At 52.0% G+C, this 21,508-nt stretch overlaps 1 protein-coding gene across 3 annotated transcripts in view; it reads right to left on the bottom strand.

Annotated features, from left to right (window-relative positions):
* The window catches only part of LOC139334251 (CREB-regulated transcription coactivator 2), a 28,853-nt gene extending 7,345 nt beyond the window's left edge, over window positions 1–21,508 (bottom strand). The window contains exons 1-14 of one of the 3 annotated variants that reach the window (XM_070967025.1): window positions 21,330–21,508; window positions 13,887–13,988; window positions 12,801–12,917; window positions 9,914–9,975; window positions 7,658–7,726; window positions 7,104–7,210; window positions 6,571–6,597; window positions 5,889–5,968; window positions 5,563–5,612; window positions 4,958–5,226; window positions 2,158–2,630; window positions 1,391–1,669; window positions 1,026–1,208; window positions 10–81 (exon numbers count right to left, since the gene is read on the bottom strand). In XM_070967025.1, coding sequence (XP_070823126.1) covers window positions 10–81; window positions 1,026–1,208; window positions 1,391–1,669; window positions 2,158–2,630; window positions 4,958–5,226; window positions 5,563–5,612; window positions 5,889–5,968; window positions 6,571–6,597; window positions 7,104–7,210; window positions 7,658–7,726; window positions 9,914–9,975; window positions 12,801–12,917; window positions 13,887–13,988; window positions 21,330–21,503 — 2,064 coding nt within the window. In that variant the 5' untranslated portion in view covers window positions 21,504–21,508. The remainder of the gene's footprint in view (window positions 1–9; window positions 82–1,025; window positions 1,209–1,390; window positions 1,670–2,157; window positions 2,631–4,957; window positions 5,227–5,562; window positions 5,613–5,888; window positions 5,969–6,570; window positions 6,598–7,103; window positions 7,211–7,657; window positions 7,727–9,913; window positions 9,976–12,800; window positions 12,918–13,886; window positions 13,989–21,329) is intronic. The other 2 variants (XM_070967026.1, XM_070967027.1) reach the window with 2 other exon arrangements.

The following is a 21,508-nucleotide window of genomic DNA, read 5'->3' as shown; positions in this document are numbered from 1 at the left end:
CTCTGTTACCTGCTGGCTGGATTTGCCCGTGAGCTGCAGACTCAGATAGGGGTCGTCCAGCAGAGAGTTGAACAAGGCATCCTGGAACACATCAAAACAAGCGTTGGTTAGCAGAGCTCAGCCTCATCTGAGAGTCCAGGTGTGTCAACGTGCAGGTAAAGCCCTGAGGCGGCGACATCAGACGCCACGACGGCTCCCGTTTGCTGAATAACTGATCAGATGTCAGCGTGCACGGTGACGTCGACCCCGCAAAGCTCCAGAAATAGCATCAGGTGCCTTCACCTGCACAGGTGAGGTCAGTCACCTGTGCGCCTGCTCATCAGTGTGTCTCTGAAACGGAAACTCTGACGGGACAAACATGTCATGTTGTTGTTTTTGAGGCAGAAGCTAAATTAGCAGATGTGCTCATGTGATGACAGACGTCAGCGTGTAAACAGCAAGACAAACACGGCGAGCACACGCAGGACAGACGCAGCGAGCGGGAGCAGCTGAACTGGTCTGAACTGGCAGAGCGGTAACACTGAGCACGGCCCAGTTAATAAAACCATTCAATCAGCTAATCCAATAAGACGTTCCACTTCCTGAAAAAGAGCAAAACAGAGTCAGGCTGCTTATGAAAGACATTCAGGCGATGTCTCTGAGCGCGTCTTTCCCTCGACGAGGACGTCTGTCCTCTGCTGACTGCTGAAACGGGTGATTACACAGTCTGAAGCTCAGCGTGTCACGTCGGAACACAGATCCGTCACATTAAACGACAGACTGCGGACGACGGTTACAAGAAACAAGACGGACGGAAGCTTCCTGAGCCGAGACGCGAGCCGTCCATCACCGTGGACTCACTGTGGACTCACCGTCCTGCTCCCCAGAGGACAAACTCTGTGGGAGCAGGACGAGGATTCATGCTGTGGCTGTAATAAACCCTGCGGCCTCTGGGGGGCGGCAGCAGGGCCTGAGACGCTGTCTGAGTGGAGCTGGGACGGTCGCCCTGTCATTCACGCACAGCTGCGGCGGCTGCAGTTACTCACGTTGTACAGGTCCGTGGCCAGGTTGTGGCTGATCTGCTGCAGCTGGGGGAGGCCGTCGGCTCGCTGCAGCTCCGCTTCCTGTTTGACGGGACACTGCGAGGACGAGGAGGAGCTCTGGACGCACGGATCCATCGGCCTCTCGTTCTTTATCAGCTGCACGTTCACCTGCTGCCCCATCGGCCTCTGCAGCCCGGAGAAACACGACAAAACCACAGCGTGAGCTGAGCTGCAGGCCAGCGTGTGTGTGTGTGTGTGTGTGTGTGTGTGTGTGTGTGTGTGTGTGTGTGTGTGTGTGTGTGTGTGTGTGTGTGTGTTGAACAAACACATCTTCATCTAATCCATGTAATCTACTGGTCTGACCCTACCGTTCCAAAGTGCTGCATGTGCTGGTTGTGTGTGTTGCGTAGGTTCTGCAGGTGGAGCTGCTGCTGAGCGCTGGGCCGCGGCTGCTGCTGCTGCTGCTGCTGCTGCTGCTGCTGCAGGCGGTGCAGCTGCTGGTGGTGGTGCTGGCCCAGTGGGGAGGGCTGCTGGCCGGGCTGGGAGCCCTGCAGGCCGGGCAGAGGCTGGTGCTGGTGGGACTGGCTGAGCGGGTACGGAGGAAGCCTCTGGTCCAGAGGCAGTTTGCTGGTGTCCAGAGGGACGCCCTGTGGAGAGACGGGGGGGGTCGGGTGGGTGTTAGCACCATTCTTCAGACACACAGTAAACCAGCATCTTATTTTCTGTGTGGATTAGTTAGAGAAGCTTCACATATAGACAATTAAGAGAAATTCATTTTCAGCTCTGGAGCTTGAACCTTCACAGACGGACGGACAGAAAACGTTAAAAATGTTAAAAACGTTAAAAACGTTCTGTTCAGTGCAGAAACAAAGAAAATTCACAATGTGGAGAAACAGAACAGAGTCTTCTGGCAGAATTTAAGGATTTTCCTGCTGAAATGACCCTAAATGTTCAGTTTCCAGTGGATTTCATGCGTTAACAGAGCTCACACCTGGCAGGAACACACACTTTGAACTCGGCAGCTTGTTTGTGTGTTGGGAGGACAAACGGAGCGACAGGCCACACCTGCACCAGGTGAGCAGGTGTGTGAATGTGCGGTGTGTGCGCTGGCGGGCTGCTCGTGTGAAGCTGTTACCTGTGTGATGGAGGACAGGGTGGGGGAGATGGTGGGGGAGAACTGTTTGGAGTGATGCCTCCGCGACTCCCCTCCCATGGGCAGGATGAGCGGGGACAGCTGCGCCCGTCTCCGCGGGGACGTGCTGAGCGGCGGCTGGCCCTGCCCGCTGAGCAGCGGCGAGTAGGAGGAGGAGCAGGAGCCGCCCACGCCGCCGCCACTGCCGCCGTAGCTCGGGTTGCCGCTGGACACCGACTGCAGGGAGGAGTTGCTGAGGGAGGAGTGCAGCGATTGGCTGCTGAGAGAGGACGGCAGGGAGGGGGAGGAGCTGAGGGACGACTGCAGCGAGGGGTTGCTGAGCGACGAGTGCAGGGAGGCGGAGCTCAGAGAGTTGGAGAAGGAGTGGCTGCTGAGCGACGACTGGATGTTGGGGTTGCTCAGCGATGACTGCAGGGAGGGGTTACTGAGCGTGCTCTGCAGAGACGCCAGCAGACCTGAGGAGGCGAGACGAGGAAGCGTGAACACAGAGGAACATCCACAGAGACCTGGAGCAGGAGCACGGCATGAAAACAGAGATCACAGAGGCCGACAGGTGTGCGGCTCAGGTGAGCCACCTGCCGTCCCTGCAGCATCGACTCACCAACGCTGAACATCCCCGATTCATTTTAATGTGGAGACAAACCTGTGATTTGTCTCACAGCGGCACTAAGCAGTCATCCATCGGTCACCTTTACCTGCTGCTGCGCTGCACTGAAGCTAAAGCAGAGCTGGACTGTGAACGCACCCCGACCCCTCACACACACACTGATTATTGGCTTTCTGAATCCAGAAAATACACATCCAGATCACTTTGTCTTCAGATGAACCTTCACTAAGTAACGAGCGCCTCAGGAGGAACTCTCTTCTGTCTTCGTCTCTGCGGCTTCAGTGTGAGACACAGCGTCTGCTCGGGGGACCAGCTGCTCCCCAGGTGAGCTCAGCAGGTGTAAACAGCAGCTCTGTCCCCGGACACAGTCCTACCTGGCCTCATACGCACTCAGCAGGTCAGGCGAGTCGCGGTCTGCACCTCGGGCTGCGTTCTGACCCGGTTCAGGACCCGAATGCGCCGGGCCGAACGGTCAAATCTCAGATCTGAGATCAGCGACGCTCAGTGAAGACCGACTGCTGCAGGTTAAACATGAGGCCACGGTGAGACAAAGACCAGCGAGCAGTGAGGACAGCGAGGACGACGCCTGGACGACCGCAGCTAAAAGAAGAAACGACGCTTTTCACAGAAACATGGCTGCAAAGACTCATGGGCCAATAAGCTGCTCAAACAGCTAGTGAGTGGCGGCCATATTGTCAGAGGGAAGCTGCGCCTCCTCCGTCAGGTGTGTGCGCGGTCTTTAACTCATTTTAAGCAGTTAATCTGTGAGCGAGTGGAGCTACGTGACGCGAGCCCGCGGGGAGGAGACGAACACAATAAATGGAGATAAGTGGAAAAAGGATTTCCCTGGACCGACTTGAGGCGAGGAGCAGCGGCTCTGCAGCCTCCAGGAAAGATTCAGGACGACTCTGAAAGAATGAATCCTTTCATGAAGCCGTCACAGAGCTCTGATGTGTGTTTGTGTAGAGAAGAGAAACACTTCACAGATTACTGACAGACTGAATGCGCTGAGAGCTGAATCTCATGAGTAAAACATCACACCTGAACGGACCTGCAACATGAAAGGTCAGAGGTCGTCAGAGGTGGTCAGAGGTCGTAGGATCGTTAGGGTTTATGCTCCTGAACATCCACAGATCATCTCCTGTCAGCCTGAACGCCGGCTGCTCTGGACAGGTGAGTGTTTAGTCTGCAGGTTTCCGCTCTCGTGCTACAGGCCTGGCGCTGGGAGACGCTGAACGTTTACCCGAGCTTCATCACCATCAGCGCGGCGCCGCGTGGTTTCCAGCTCGGCCTTCCCCTCTGTTATTCTGGTTCAGGGGCCTTCAGAGGAGGTCTGCAGAGGGGGCTGCAGCCTGAGACGGCAGCTTCCTGCCTGTGGTCGGGACAGTCACCTCACCAACAGTCAGACACATTTTCCGACTGCGCTTCAAGCCACAAACAGAAAAAAAACCCTCCCTTCAGTGACTGCGAGGCTAAACTTAGAGCGCCGCCCCGCCGTACATCCCCTCCGTTTCATCTCATCCGCTGTCACCCACATACTTCCTCTGCTAACCTGCGCGTTAGTCACCGAGCCGAGGCTTTGATCCAGGCAGATCTACAGCAGCCGAGCAGCTCGTCCTGCCCGAGGACACTCGTACGACCTCGTACGAGGTTTTAATGGACACTTTCAGAGTGTTTCCTAAATTTGGGAAGTGTGAGCTTCAAAGTTTCCTCAGCAGCCGTCATAACCTCCTACATCGATCGATTAAAACAATTCGAGACGCCACGTGTCGACGGTCAGAAAGGAGCAAACACAACAACAACAAAGCAAACAGACAAAACACTGGAGGACGGGCCCGCTGTGGTTAGAGTCCTGTCGCTAAGCAACCACACAAATCCCGTGAGGACGTGAATCCTCGCACGACGACACCAGAACAGAGACGATGTCCAGGAAACGACGGCGGACGAGTTCATGAGCTGGAGCAGCTCTGTGACCTCTGACCTGAAACCACATCACACCTGCTGTTTACACTCATAACGCTGAAGACCTCGACGGTGTCCACCGCCAATCATCTGCTCCTCGGCTGCCGAGCGCCTCACTGCGCTCACCTGCTCGTCTGAAGAGGTCGAGCAGTCGAAGCCACGAGAGCAGCGAACCATGAACGTCGATCGATCGATCGACACACACGTACGCACCTTGTGTGTGGTGGTGGAAGTTGCCGTTGCCTCCCTGCGCGTTGGCGGCGTTGATGCCCAGCTGGGTGAGGGTGGAGGCCAGGTTCCCCGTGCTGCTCCCCCCGCTCAGGGAGGAGGATCCCAGGTAGCCCGGCTCGTCCTGGTCCAGCGGCGTCGGCAGCGGGGAGGGGAAGTGGAGGCTGGACAGGTCAGGCAGCGAGCCGCCGGTGTTGAGGGCCGACGGGACGCCGTGAGCCGGCGTGGACGGCTGCTCCGGGGATGTGAAGATACTGAGAGGAAGCAGAGGACGTTTAGATCTTCATCGCCTTCAACACACGCTGAGAAACGATCATTCGCGTTTACTTTGCTCCACAAACACAGAAGTGCAGCTCAAACAGGATCCACAAAGGAAAAAATGTCTGCTTTTCTGCTGAATTTGGAGTTCGAGATGAGAAACACAGAAGCGAAGAGGAGCTGACTCCTGCCTGAGGAAGGACTCCTCGCTCTGAGACCAATCGAATCAGGCCACGCCAAGAAATGTCCAGAAGTGTTATGACATACTGCAGTGTGGAATGTGTGTGTGTGTGTGTGTGTGTGTGTGTGTGTGTTTAGTGCGTCAGACTTACTTGATACCAGGCACTTCACAAGACTTCGGCCGGGACGACAGCAGAGGCAGCTGTTCAGAGAAAACAACACAACAACAGAGTAAACAAATCAGAACGAGACACAGCACAGAGCCACTGATCCGGGATCAGACCACGTCAGAAACACGGGCTCAGTCTGTCCTTCAGGTGTGATGTCGCAGAGAAGACGACCTTTGACCTCTCACACTGTCAAACTCTGACCCTTTGAATGAGACGAGGTGAGAGCAGCTCTTTGAAGAAGTGACGGGATTAAAGAAGTGAAGTCAAACAGGAAAATACAAAAAGCCGACTGGCGTTTTGCTCCGTACCTTCTTGGTGTCCCAGGGTTTGAGCAGCTTCCCCTCGTCCAACACATTCTCCTCAATGGGGGGGACGGGGTACGGAAACACTGAGGGACAAACAGAGCAGCCTGTAAATGTTCATGTGTTCACGCTGCTCTGTGAAGTGATGGAGTGAATTCTTCTGTGAGATGATGTTTTCAGGAATAATTGCAGAGCTGCTCTTTAAAGAGATTTTCTACATGTTTGATTTGGTCCCAGAGGACGAGACGTACTGACGGACTGAGACGTCTCTCTGAAACGGCGACGGCGTCATGTGATTCGCTCACGTCCTGGAAGCTGTAGGAAGGCGTCACTATGAGCGCCGCCTGCAGTCGAGCAGCTTTGGATCTTTCACGGCTTTGAGTCGTCATCAGAAAACAGGCTGAATCATTTTAAAAAGGAGCTCTGCGGCTCAGAGGCAGCCTCCTCTCTCTCTCTGTCTGCAGCCTGATTGGGCGAGACACGAGACGAGGCGCATGTGACCAATCAGGCTGCAGACAGAGGCGCCTGGGCGGGCAGAGCGGCGTGCTGAAGGAAGCTGCAGTAAACATCAGTATGACCTATGATGAAGCTTTCGTCTGCGGTTTGTTTCTCTGCATCCAGAGTTATTACCTGCTTTGTGTGTGTGTGTGTGTGTGTGTGTGTGTGTGTGTGTGTGCATATAACTCACTTCTTCTGCCCTCTCCATCACTCTGACCTGCAGGACGGACGGACAGACAGACAGACAGACAGACAGACAGACAGACAGACAGACAGACAGACAGACAGACAGACAGACAGACAGACAGGTGAGACTGAGTTGGACGTACCGGCTTCAGTTTACATTCAGAACTTCCTGACTGTCGGAGGAAAACCTGTTTAGACTCAGATCTTCATCCTGAGGAAACGTGTCAGCCGTCACGCAGTCGTCAGCGTGACGCAGCGACACGTCTCACAGACTGAAAGATGTGGAACGCTCCAGAAACACCTGTTTGGATCGTTCCACAGGTAAACAGGTGAGAGGATCATGGTTGGTATGAAAGGCTCAGTCGCTCACAGAGGGTGGAGCGAGTTCACCACTTTGTGAACACATGAACTGTGCGAGGGCATCGGTGCCACACGGCATTCTGGGTATCCAGAGTCTTTCCTGCACTGTGTGTCGAGTGTGTGTCGAGTGTGTGTCGAGTGTGTGTCGTGTCTCAGCTGTGTGTTTTGCTGCCTCACCGCTGCGCCTGCTGCTCTGGGGGGTGAGGGTGGGGCCTCCGGTGGTGAAGGGGTCTCCTGTGAGAGGGTTCATGACGCTGGTGTGGAGGGCCGAGTCCGAGTTGGTCCTGAGGGGCGAGAGACATACACAGTGAAAGGGATGCAGGGAGAGAGAGAGAAATCAGAGAAGTAAAGAGGCAGAGGAGGCTGACGGTGAGTCTTCATCCTCCAACAGGCACCGAAGACACCGACAGCTTCTCCAGACTTGTCCAAAGTCCACACACGTTGGACATTTGGACTGCTTCAGTTTACCTTCAGATGTGTTTACTCAACAGGAGCTCAGGTAATTCAGACAGGTGAGAGGACAGAACAGAGGCTGATGGACAGAAGGACAACATGGAGGATGAGACAGGAGGAAGACGCTTCAAAGACAGCAAAAAAAAATGTCCTGATGAGACACGGACACGTTCTCATTCCCCACGGGCTTTACTCTGAACAGTGGAGGACGTCCAGCAGAAGGAAGGAAAGAAGGAAGAAGAGGGAGGAGGAGGAAGAGGAGGATGAGGAGGATTCACCTGTTGAGTGCAGTGGTGGGGAGGCGAAACGACTGGCTTTTATCCCCGGGGAAGTTTCCGGACCAATTCCTTTTCATGATCGACAAGAGCAAAAAGTTATTTTCCTCCACCGAGCAAGAACATCGACAAGAGGGCAAAAAAAAGAGGAGGAGGAGGAGGAGGAGGAGGAGGAAGAGGAGGAGAGCGCGGGCTCGGAAAGCAAACGCAAGCGGAGGAAGGAGGAAGACGGAGGCAGCGAGCGGAGGTCAGAGGGAGGCTGGCGTCCACCTGACGTGTTTATGTTTACTGAGCGACGTCAAACTGTCAACCAACACCACAAAACAACCCGAGAGAAGACAATCAACAACCTGTCCTCAGTTCAACGACGTGTCCGTCTGTCCAACGGTCCAAAAGCTGGAGACATTCAGACGGCTGGGACATAGGACAGAGAAGCTGCTCCTCAGTCCGCCAGCAGCAGAGACAGCAGAGAGAGACAGCAGAGACAGACAGCAGAGAGACAGCAGAGAGAGACAGCAGAGACAGACAGCAGAGAGACAGCAGAGAGAGACAGCAGAGACAGACAGCAGAGAGACAGCAGAGAGAGACAGCAGAGACAAACCGCAGAGACAGACAGCAGAGAGACAGCAGAGACAGACAGCAGAGCGTTAGCTGCAGTCTGACTCTGAGCTGGACTTAAAGGACAAACTGTCTCAAAACACTCGCAGGTCACATTTGGCTTATTAACATGTTAACGTCCTCCATAAGTCCACTGAGTGCCTGACAGCCGTGTTTTAATCATGTCCTCTTTTATAATCAGATCTTATTAAACAGCAGAGACAGCTAGCAGGAGGCGTCCTCGTCTTCTTCTCTGACTGCTCTTAATTGGCTCTCATGTGTCCTCCGGCCGTCTCCTGTGAAGCTGTAACACTGCTGCTTTGCTCTGTTTGCTTCTAACACTGACAGACGTGGAATAACTGCAGCCCTCTTTAGCTGACCACCACAGAAGAAGAGCGCAGACGGACTCCATCCTGCACAGACCTGGACTCGCTTTACAGGAAGGCGACTGAAGACAAAGTGCAGGTGTGATCGCTCTGCAACAACGACGACAACAACAACAACAACAACAACAACAACAACAACTATGACCGTTTGACCAGAAAACTCCACGTCTGGACAGATTCAGTCAGGAGTTCACCTCAAACATCCTCCTCCTGTCTGCAGGAGAAGGCTGGAGGTCATTTCCCAGCCTAGTGAGAGCGTGCGTGCGTGCGTGCGTGCGTGCGTGCGTGCGTGCGTGCGTGCGTGCGTGCGCGGTGATGTGCAGCGGACCCTCTGTGGACTGAGGCCAGTCTCTCTCTGAAGGCTGATTGTTGTCTTGTTAGAAGAAAAGCAGAAAGAACGCAGGCGAGAAAGAAACGAGCGGAACGTCGCAGAAAACAGAAGAAAGAAGCCAAAAAGAGAAAAGCCAGATTCCCAGAAGGAGGAAAGCCAAAAAAAGAGGAGCTGAGACCAGCTGAGGCCTGGACAGACGCCAGCTGAGGACGCCTCTGCGTCCTGTTAGTGGTTAGTCCTGCTGGACCGAAGCGGCCATGAAAACCTTTGTGAAGCTTCAGCGTCACCCCGTCTGATCCTGGTCAGGGACGTCCACACTCAGACATCAGAGGGAGGAAGCCGCCCTTAGCGGGGGCTCCACGGCATGCTCAAGGACACTTGGGGGGGGGGACACTCAGTCCAGCTCAAGGACTGTCCTTTTCTGCTTTTTCTCTGCATCTTCTTCACATTTGATGTTTAAAGTAAAGACGACGTCACACAAAACAGGCTTAGATCAATCGAATTTGGATTCTGAAAATTCATTTTTTACCCTTTAAAAAGTGTTAAATCAACTCAATGCTGCATCGAGTCCACTGTTTGCTGCTTGTTGTAGATCTGTGTAGTGTTTAAGGGACAGACGGCAGGTGGAGCGTGAGGAGCTCTGCTGCTGCAGCGTTGGAGGACGTGGACGTGAAGTGTTTTTGTCATCTTGTTTTCTCACTTCTTCGTCTTTGTCTCCTCGAGCTGTGATGTCCTCGTAACTGTTGAGCGTCCTTTTGTTTTTTGTCCTTTTCAACCATCTGAGGCGTCGCAGAGGCTTCACAAAGGTTTCAGAGCAGAGGAGACGAGACGCTTCGGACAGACAGGCAGGCAGACAGACAGACAGACAGACAGACAGACAGACAGACAGACAGACAGACAGACAGAGACAGAGACAGGAGGGAGGGAGAGGGGAGCACACGGTACCTTCTCCAGCTGGGGTCAGGAGGCGGGGACAGGTAGGCGGAGTTATACGGCGAGCTGTCCACCTGAGGAGACGAGCGGTTAAAGAAACGACACACAGGACAGACAGATGGTTTTCTACTGAGGACAGTTTCAGTTTGACTCGAACTTCTCTTTTTCCATTTTTAAACACTTTCGTTTTTTTCACTGAATTCCAGTGAAAAAGAGGGCGGGGCTAAATAAAGCACACCACCTGTCCTCCAATCGCAGCTCAGGACAGGGCGAGCCGTCTCTGCTCGGCCATCATATGACAGACAGACACCCTGATGGACACTGCACTTTCACTCTTTCGCTCTTTCGCTCTGTCCGGTCGACAGAACTGTTTGAAGTTCAGGGTGATTTCAGCTACTTTCACGCTCTCACTTCCTTTAAATGTTGACGATCACGACTCGCAGAGCATCTGAAACCCTTTTCCACGGCAGCAGCTCGACAGCCTGCACACAGCTCGCCTATTCACCAGGTTAGCGTGTGCACCTTGTCTGTGATGAGGACTGTTCTGTAGGTCGATTGTTTTAACGCCTTCTTCGCGCCATCAGCAGTCTCACACTGACGACTGTCAAGCCTTCGTCCTCATGAACTCCACCAACACTCGTCGTATCGTGGTTTCTTTGAGGATCTCGTGTCAGGAGGTGCGACCAATCCCGAACCTGAACGTTTCTAAAGCTTTGCCTGAACCCCGCGCTCCGGCTGGGCATCCACCCTCCACTCTGCAGGTGCAGAAGGTGGACTCCTTCAAACACCTTTAGGTCCAAATCAAGGAAAAACTGGACTGGACTCAGAGCAGTGACGCCCTCTTCAGGAGGCCAGCGGTGGTGCTGGGGGGGGCGCCATCAAGGCTGGACAGTCCAGGGGACTCCACATGCTTCTAAGGGAGGTCAGCTCTGTGGTCGGGCTGGAACTGGACAGACTGGAGACAGCAGATGAGGAGGATGAAGACAAGATCAAAGCCATGAAGGGAAACTGTGAAAGGGGTCCAACTCATGAAAGGACCATAAAATCAGATAATTCAGCAGGAGCCATCTTGGAGCGTCAGCTGACACGCGTTGGTGGTCCATAGTCCCACGAAAATTCAATTACATTAGCTCAACCAGCTGACAGGAAGTGACCTGGACGTGTCCAAGACAGCTCGAAGCTCATCAAACCGCTTCATGTCTGCAGCTCTACGATCTGCATCTCTGAGGAGTCCAGCTCCGTCCACGTGTCCTCCCCTCTGCAAACACTGATGAAGACAGGATGTTGTCCAACAATCGCTCTCCACGTCCTCGTCCTCCCGCTCCACACAGACGCAGCAGTGAAGTCACAGCGCTGCTGTTTCATTGAGCATCACCTGCTGAGAAGAGCCCAGATTTACCTCCAGGAAGTCCTTTCCCAAAGCAGGAGGACACCCTGTGACCTCTGGATGGACATCACATTCTGTTGGACTCCTACAGTGGAAAAGTTATCAGACTCCAACTGACCAGTAAATGGAGGATGATCGCTGTAATCAATGGATGAAAAGCCAACAGTCGTGCTTAGACACATCCAAACTGGACAAAGACGTCCATGGTTCACTGTTTCCCATTAATCCACTCGTCAATAAGAGGAAACGTGCTGCTTTCAGGTCATTTCAGGTTCAGGTGGGCGTCATCTGATCCTCTCAGACTGCAGCTGAAACTCTGCCGTAGTGTCTCGTCAGTCACAGTAAAGTCAAGATGAAAACCAGACGATGCTTTTAAAAGACTGCAGGCTTTCACTTGTATTAACTGGACGGTTTCAGAAAATCCAGCCGACATATGAAACACATTAAGTTTCCGTCCAGCCTGACGTTCTGCCTGCAGAGGGTCTCTGCTGCTGCTGTGAGCTGGAAACAGATAATAACCATCCGACTGATGAGATGACGAGATAAAGCAAACCTCACGCCAGATAACGCCGTAACATCGCAGCCTGAACCTTCACAGCAGAGGATCTTATGATGATCTCGATGGCCTGAAAGGGGAATTCACACTCTGTGGCTGCTGAGCCGTCAACAACAGGCAGCCTGAGGGTCAGATGAGCACAAATCTACATCCAGTCGAGGTTTTCTGAGCTGAAATAAACAGTTTCCATTTTTCTTCATTACAAATTCAGCCTGAAAGCAGCTGGATGCTAACTGCTAACTGCTAACTGCTAACTGCTAACCGCATGCGATGCACGCTAAGTGAGACAGCCAACACCACGCCTGGTGCAGCTCACATGGTGAAAGACAGGAAATGAAGCCATGTCCTCTGTCTGTGAGGTGCCATGTCCTCTGTCTCTGAGGTGCCATGTCCTCTGTCTCTGAGGTGCCATGTCCTCTGTCTGTGAGGTGCCATGTCCTCTGTCTGTGAGGTGCCATGTCCTCTGTCTCTGAGGTGCCATGTCTTCTGTCTGTGAGGTGCCATGTCCTCTGTCTGTGAGGTGCCATGTCCTCTGTCTCTGAGGTGCCATGTCCTCTGTCTCTGAGGTGCCATGTCCTCTGTCTCTGAGGTAAGCAGACCAACAGCATGGCGGACAAACGCACGATGTCAGAGTCTAGCAAACAGAAACGGCGTCCCCTGTTGTCTCATGATGGATCAATGCTGACGTTTGTTAAAGCTAAAACCTGATCGATCACAGCACAGAGAGGCAAGAGACGGAAGACATGTCTGTCTGTTACGTTTGTTTCTAAGTTAAACTGTAATCGTATGCTAAGGCTAAGCTAAGGCTAACTAGCTGAAATGAGATCAGAGAGACACCAGCGTAAAGTCAGGGAGTCGTGTCCCTGATACAATAACTGACCACCTGAAGTAACAATGGACAGATCAACGGATCATCAAAGCCGTCAGTTGAAGCTCCACACTGAACTGAAGGATACTTGGCGGTTGCGGTACGGCCGGACCGGCGAGATGAAACGGCGGTCTCTCTGGACTCGCTCCACGAGGCCGTGATGTCGAGTGGAGCGGCTGGACTCCAGAGTGGACGGGAAGGAGCCCTGAGAGAGAAACAAACAAGTTTATCATGTGTTCATGAACAAGTTTACTGGAGCAAACAAACAGAAAAACAATCAGCGCTCCAGCATTCAAAGACCTGCCGCCGTCGTGAAGACCACCTGACTCTAATCTGAGGCTAAAAATAAGCAGCTGGTTCGGAAATTGTTGAAGTATTTTTATCTGCGGATGGTCAGAGAAGTTACAAAACCAAACTGCTGCTCTTGTGATTTACAGTCATCAGCTCTAATCTGAGCTGGCAGCTGCTGTGAGGACGTCAGACTTCAGGTGGAGGACAGACACTTGACTGTTTCAGCCTCTGCACGGACCAGAAGCTGCAGAAATGTGCACGTGTGATGTTTGTTGACGGTCAGCGGATCAGGACCCTGAGTGTCGACTGCTGCTGCCTGCTCAACCTTCATCAGGACGGCGCCGAGAAGCTAAAAACATCCCGCTACCTGCAGCCACACCAAGCTAATGTTGGAGCGAGCTCAGAGATACAGGAGGAAGAGGAGGAAGAGGGGGAGGGCAGACGCATGGAGGCTGAGCTTCAGCTGTGATTTCAGCGGCGGTGCTGAAGGCAAACGAGGATATTGACGAAAAACCTCCATCAGAGCCGATGACTCAGAGGTGGAGAGCTGAAGGCTGCAGACGGAGGAGACGCAGCAGAGCGAGTCCTCAAAGCGCTGCAGGACCGCAGCCCAGCTCACAGCAGCCATGCTTTATTCATCCTGATGGACGAGGTAGTTTACTCTGACAACCTGTCTGGACCAGAACCAATCACCTCCAATCAATCTGTTTCCTGAGCTCATCATCCAATCATGTGTTCACAAAGTGTTCAGTCCTCGCTGGCGAAAGGCTGACAGCAGTACCATCACAGCAGTGGTTTTAGTGGTGGTCTCAGTAACAGAAGCCACGGCGGTCAGCAGAGGTTAAAGGTAAACTGAGGTGAGAACATGGCGGTCGTCAGTCACCTGGAAGTCCTGAGGGTTCCTGCCGATCTGGTTGACGTTGGGCAGCGAGCCGCTGAAGTACGGACCCTGACTCCGGGCGAGACGGAGCTTCTGGGCCTGGAGCTGAGAGGACGGAGACACAGAGGGACAAAGACATTAGCGGTTAGACGTGAGCGTGCCCTCAGTCAAAGGCTAGCTCACTGTCCACTGACAGACCTCAGACTTCATGCTGACTTCCAAACAAACGTCACCAGGCTCAAAGAAACGCGTGACTCGTGTTCAGCTGATCAACGCTGGCTCTCACTTTTATTTCAGTGATCGTAAAACTTTATTGATAGTTTTTGAAGTGTTGAATGGCCTGTTTCTGAGTCATATGAAGGACTTGTTGGCTCCCTGCATTGCCGTGCAGATGCAGCTCTGCCGGCTGCGTCTGGGTCCCGACTCGTGGCTAAAGGTGGACTCAGGCGGCGTCTCAAAGCTTTCTGTACTGGACGGCTTCTATGAACAGCCTGAACATACAGTTAGAAACAAAACCCAACAAGGTCCCACACAGTGTCCACTGGACGGCGACCTGCCCTAACCTCACCGTTCGACCTGCTCTGTTCCTGAAGGAAAACTCCCAGCATGCACCCTGTCACCTCTGGCATAGCTGCATGTAAATGACTCTTTGGCAATCATTCGTCAGTGTCTTTCATCAGAGCGCTCCGGTGGACGATCGGCGAACTGCTCGACGCACCAGGACGCCCGAATCGAACGCAGATCACATCACGAATACTAGCTAAGGTCAACAGAAAAGTCACAGCACACCGAGGGTCAGAGGTCACAGTGAAATAAACCAATGAGACAGCAGCAGAGAACTGTGATTCGAATGAAATCCAGCCAAAGATCTGCTGCCTGATCATCTTCTGTAGGTCTGAACATCTGCTCCAGCTGCTCGCTCCGTACAAGCTGCAGGGAGTCATGTTTTTAAACAAGGATGGAAAAAAGGTGGAAATACAGGTGTGAGAAACTCTGCTGGTCCTGATATAAATACCTCACGAGTGCAGACGAGCTGTACGCGGTCTGATTCAACAGACTTCATTTTCACGTCATGTTTCATGTTTCAGAGGGAGTTTGGTGTGAGCGCAGGAGCTTCGGTTCAATGCACATGAAGCCAAAGTGGCCTTGTCCTATAACTTAACTGACTTAACTGTGTCCTAAACAGACCTGGAGCTGCTGTGAATGCACCAGCACGTCTTTGCAGGACTGTGCTGGACAGCAGGACAAGCCTAAAGCCTGATGATGCGTTCACTGACAGCTACTGTGACTTATTCTCACTGCGCTCTTTGTATCACGTCACCAACAAAACAAGTTTCCCCGCTGACCTCTGACCTCCTTTCACAATGTGTGCAGCGACTGACCCTCAGTCTGACATCATGAACCCGCGCCGAGTTCGACAGTCAGTGAACGCACCGTGGTTGGTTTACCTTAAACCTCCTGCAAACCACATTTCCCTCAAAGATAAACGGACTGAAAGAACAACAGCAGACCTGTAAATATACATATATATCTGCAGCATGTGGACACACACACACACACACACACACACACACACACACACACACACACACACACACACACACACACACACACACACACACACACACACACACACACACACACACACAGCGGCCCTGGCCCAGTTACTTGAACTCATTTAATCTGCCGTCCCTCCCGTCCTTGCTATCTGTCCATGTCCTTGCTCTCTATCTGTCCATGTCCTTGCTCTCTATCTGTCCACGTCCTTGAGTCTCTGCAGAGTCTCAGTGAGCTCCATGAGCTTTACAGCTGCTTCACTGTGAACGTTCATGCAGCTTCTGACGGAGGTCCTGACCCGCTGGGGGCTCCTCGCTGTCCCGTCCCGGCTCTCCCCATCAGGCCTGCTGATCATCCCTCTGAGTAACTGACCCCGCGCCCCTCCTCTCTACACCTGAAGCTGAGGAAAAGGGCCTTCATGCATCACCCAGGTGGGTGCGACACAGGTGAGCTCCCCCCTTCGCTGCTTTCTCTAAATGTAATCCAGTGCTATGATGATTGTCTGAGCAGCCTGGTGAAGCGCTGCTGATGTCAGTGAACTAATCATTGTCCAGAGAGGACAATCATTCCCAGACCAACCCTGGATGAGTGATCAGGTTCAGCTTTTAATCATTCTCCTCAAAGAGGAGTTTGATCTGAGTGACAGTGTGCAGAGCTCAGTCAGACCTCCGACACGGTGGAGGAAAATGACCAATCACAGGAGCTGAGTCGAGTACTGAACGGCTCCATCGTGGCGCTGAACGCTGGTCGTTCAAGCCGTAATGAAAAGCTTTTAACAACTGATGGAGCTTAACTCAATATTCCCATTATTCATAATCTCATTAAAGACGGTTAACAAAGTTCTGTCTTCACTGGAGTGAGTTTATTGTCAGCGCGTCGTCTCCGGTCACAGGAAGCGAAGCTGGATCTGAAGAAACAAGCTGAAATCTGCAGGTCAGCTTCCTAAAAGTCAGAGCGCCAACCCCGACAGGAAGACGCTGAAAGGGCTTCTAAGAATACCTCACCTGAAAACACATCTCACCTGAAAACACACCTCACCTGAAAACACATCTCACCTGAAAACACACCTCACCTGAAAACACACCTCACCTGAAAACACATCTCACCTGAAAACACACCTCACCTGAAAACACATCTCACCTGAAAACACATCTCACCTGAAAACACATCTCACCTGAAAACACACCTCACCTGAAAACACACCTCACCTGAAAACACACAACAGAAGCCATGAGTCAGAAAAAGCTGCTCGTGTTGCTCTGAACGTGGACAATAACCACTGTCTGCAGGCTGGACGCCGCCTGTAAGACAGCAACATCTCACTCAGACAGAGACAAACACCAAAGGACTGATTATTCATCCGCAGAGACACCGGCTGAGTCCCTGAACCAGCTCAGACTGCAAGACAACGAGCGTCTCCAGCGTCCTCACCAGAGACGCCGTGTTTACCTCCGCGTCCGTCCACATGCAGAGACGACTGTCATTAAAGGTATTCAGAGTGTTTGTTGGTGGAGAGAAAGGTCTCTACACTGATGGGACGGACAGAGAGCTTCATCACACCTGAAGATCAACATCGGCTCAACCAATCAGCTTCAAACATGGACGCTGCAGCAGAGACGCTGCAGCAGAGACGCTGCAGCAGAGACGCTGCAGCAGAGACGCTGCAGCAGAGACGCTGCAGACGCTCCAACGACAGCAGAAGATCTGAACCATCAGACACTGATCCAGGATCAGAGCACAAGAGACACATGGACACAGTCTGTCCTCCAGGTCCTGACTGATGGACAGGAAACTATCAGGACGCTCCATCGTCAAACCGATCGTGGGACTTTTCCAAAGTGTCCTCGTCGCTGAGACATCGAGGACACAACGCTGAAACTGAACTGATCAAACTCAGAGGACGACAAACGATCAATACTCCTCTTCTTCACATCAGAGCAAAGCACGGATCATTCGTGATGAAGATGTTTAAACAGATACACTGTGACTTCACCGACCTTTAACCTTTTCTGAAGTACACTTTACCAAATACTGCACTTCAGTATTTCTTTTGCAGTACTTGTACTTCACTGCTACTTCATACCTCCACTGAAGTACATTTCAGAGGGAAACATTCTCGTGATGCCTTCAGGTACTCGTGTGCAGATTCAGTCTGACTGATCAGACTTGATTGATGGTTTTAATTAAAGTGATTAAAATCAGCTCCATTAAAGTGATGAACACATGAACACATGAATAATCATAATCCAATAACACAAAGTACATGAATGATGCTGAAACTGGCCATTCTGCATAAGCAGTACTTTTACTTCTGGTACTTTAAGTACATTTTGTGCTTTTGTACTTTTACTTGAGTGTAATTCTGACTTTACTTGGAACAGAGTATTTGTACTGCGTGCTCTTCAGTCTGAGGACATGTCCCGTCTCTGCTTTGGACACTGTCCTTTCAGTCTTTTGTTTTCTTAAAACTGCAATATTTCAAACTGCATATCAACAATGAACAGCTTCACACACACACACACACACACACACACACACACACACACACACACACACACACACACACACACACGCACACGCACACGCACACGCCCTGATGCTATTAGCTGATTGGACCACCCACACGCTCCTGCTGCAGTGTGTGTGTGTGTGTGTGTGTGTGTGTGTGTGTGTGTGTGTGTGTGTGTGTGTGTGTGTGCGTAAAGGACAGGGGCAAAAGGAATTCCCAGAAGAGACAGAAGCAAAAGGGTGGTGTTGTCAGTAAATGAGAGGAGGAGGAGGAGGAGGAGGAGGAGGGGTCTGTGTGTGTGTGTGTGTGTGTGTGTGTGCGCGTGCGTGTGTCAGAGACCCCTTTCTGACATGAAATCTGAGGCTGAGCTGCGACTAACTGTCGTTTTCACGCTGATTAACCGATCGATCGTTCCTACGATTCACTGATCAATCGTTTGCTTTATTGATCTGTGAGTCGTAGGAGGTGAAAACGCTTCAGGAAACCGAGCAAACACACGAACTCACCGAGCGAACGGCCTCGGGTACGGCCTTGGGTAGCACAGTGGCACAAGTGGCAACACTGTCGACTCACAGCTAGAAGGTCCCCGGTTCGAATCCCGCTGTGGGCGTGTCCTCCACCATGCCTGCACCGTGCCTGCTGCCGGGGTTTCCTCCTTAATAACCCCCACAAAAAACATGCAAGAAGATCACCACCTGACCAACGGTGACGGAGAAGCACTGGAACCCCCCCCCCCCCCCGGGCGCCGGCGTCGGCTGGCAGCCCGCCGCTCCTCCTGGTCTGCCGCGGAGGATCGACAGACCGGAGAAAACTAATTTCACGGAAAGCATGGCGTGTAGTGTGCAACTAACACTGTGTGTAATGTGATCGATAAAGTGTTTCTTCTTCTTCTTCTTCTCCACCTGCAGCTGATCACTAACACGATCAGGAGACGCATCAGATCTGACGACGGATCAATCATCACTTCAGAAACTTTTCAGGAGGCTCGACTCGTCTTAACGATCGTTCTGTAGATTGATTCTTAGTGTTTCTCAGAAAGATGAAACACGGTAAAAACAGCTGTTGGGACGTCTTAAACCTGCTGCAGATACCAGATGTTTCTGCTGTCAGAGGAGATCAGACATGTCTGTGTTACCACGGTGACGTCAGCCTCCGACTCTCTGACTCTGCAGAGGAAAGCAGGAAGCGCAGAGCTTCGTGAACGCTGACGTTTGCTCTCATCACCGCTGCACGACGACTTCCTCCCACCTCAGATCAGACCATCAGCGGGGCTGTGGGCTGCAACCTCAGCCCCCCCCCCCATTCATTCATTCAAAGCATCCGACAGCCTTAAAGCTGGATTTGATTGGAGGGTCCACGTCGAGGCAGGGTCTCAGCGTCAGCTCTCAGGACCCTTCATGTCAGTGGATGGGGGCCTTAAATCAAGATGGCTGCTCTATAATTAAGGGCTGGGGGTGGTGACAGAGGACCACCCTCACCTTCACTCTGAGTATCACAAACCTGTGAATAATAAATAATTTCTGTAACTCCAGAGTTTTGACGGGCGGACGGCGTCTCAAACTGTCTCTGAGCGGAGTCTCAGATCGTACTCTCCATCGTGTTCTTTATTGATTAGTCTGCTGATGACGTCACTGGTTAATTAACAGTTCAGTCCATAAAATGTGAGAAAAAAAGTCTAAAATGACCTTCAGAGTTCCCACAAACCAACCGACACATTAAAGATGTTCATCAACTGTTAGACAATCACACCGACGCAAAGACGAGAGGAAAATCAGCACTGCTTATTGACTGACAGCATCGGCCACGACGGTCTAACACGCCGAGAGACACGGCGTTAAAAGGACAGAGGACACGCTGACAACTGACCAATCGTCTCAGTCTGTCTTCAAGCTAAATACAAATAACCACGACCTCAGCAAGAAGAAGAAGAAGAAGAAAAGAAGGTTTCAGCCTCGTGTCTCACCAGACAGCAGTTAATCACAGCGAGCCACAGCAAACCCAGGCTGTGATTGGCCGGACAGCTCACCTGTCAGCACCTGATGATGTTTCTGGTTATGTTGTAATGTCATGTTGGTAACACAGAGGAAGAACAAAGCGCAAAGTCTTTGAATTTGTGAAGGTCTAACGAGGAGAAGTTGGTTTTTACCTGATAAATGATTAAAATCAACCATCAACAGCACATTAAAGCACCTGAGCCTAACAGAGGACGTGAGATCTTCCACTTCAGAGTCCAAACAGACAAATATGAGACCAGAGACAAAGTTTGGTCCAACGAGGAATCCTCTCAGAAGTCCTGCTGCTTGTCCTGATTCACCTTAAACCAGGACGGTCAGCGGAGGCTCAGCAGCTACTGAGCAAGTGACTGAACATAACATGCTGTTTGCTTCTTGTTCCATGTTTTGCTGCAGACCTCAGGGACAGATCCAGAGACCAGAAGACCACAGGTGGAAGACAGACTCCAGCAGGTCCCGCTTCAGCTGGGAGCCTCTCGCATGTGTGTCAGTGTGAACCCACCGTGGAAATCAGCTGAATGCTCGTCGTTTACTCTGCTAACTGACCGCCTAATGCAAGCTCACAGAGCTCAGTCAAACGAAATGAAGTTAGCTTCTCTCATAATCACGACCCGATGTCAAGACTTTCGTCAAATTCCCCTAAAACAACGCCAACAGAGAGTGAGCGTACCTGTTCAGGATGTACGCCGAATAAATTACGACTTAAAGTCCGTAAAATGAGTCGTTTGATTCAATGGTTCAAAACGGCAGAGCTCAATTTCACAACAAAATCCTTAAAACGTAAACTTTTTAAACAACGTGCAGCGATAGCGGTTAAAATAACTGCCTTTCCCTTAAAGAGGCGTGATAGTGAAAACAGAAAGTTAGCTGCAACCGTCATGAAATCCACGATTATGCGTCTCATTTGAAAGCCGAATTCTTCAAAAGATCAACATGATTTTCAAAAAGTCTTAATTTTTGTTATTCGTGTCAGATATTTGTGTGGCAAAGCTGGACGCCACTCAACCGCCACATTTTTGAACGGAGTCCGGCGGCACGCGAACGCATCGGGGCTAGCAGGGTGACAGCGACGTTCACGTAACATAGTAAACAAGCCAAGTTAGCCCTCGTAGCTAACGCTTGCTAACTACGCTAACGACGTATCGGAAATGGACAACAAGAGGCGACTACGTTTTCTGCTAACGCTGCTTTTCAAACCACGACCACAGACTGTGTCGTGTTTCTTTGCTATCCACCGTGAACGCACCAGTTCCGGACAGGGCGCCATGTAGAGGCAGCAGATAACGTTATCTCGGAGCCTGACAAGCCCAGGCAAGGCCTCTCTTCCTCCGGGCAGCTCTCCTCCTCCTGCCTCCGTCTCAGACTTACCCTGGTCGAGGTGATGTCCATCATAACCTCCTGGAAGGCGGCTGTCTCCTCGGCCTGTCGCTGGGTATGCAGCGCTATCTTCTCGCTAAACTTTCTGGGGTTAGAAGCCCCGGACCCGGAGCCCGAGGTGGGTCCGGGTCCGGGTCCACAGCCGCCTGTACCCGTCGCAGACATCTTCA

Source organism: Chaetodon trifascialis, chromosome 7, assembly GCF_039877785.1.
Source record: "Chaetodon trifascialis isolate fChaTrf1 chromosome 7, fChaTrf1.hap1, whole genome shotgun sequence".
Classification (NCBI taxonomy): Eukaryota; Metazoa; Chordata; class Actinopteri; order Chaetodontiformes; family Chaetodontidae; genus Chaetodon; species Chaetodon trifascialis.
Note: the sequence above shows the minus strand (reverse complement) of the source record. Positions and strands in the feature narration are given on the sequence as shown.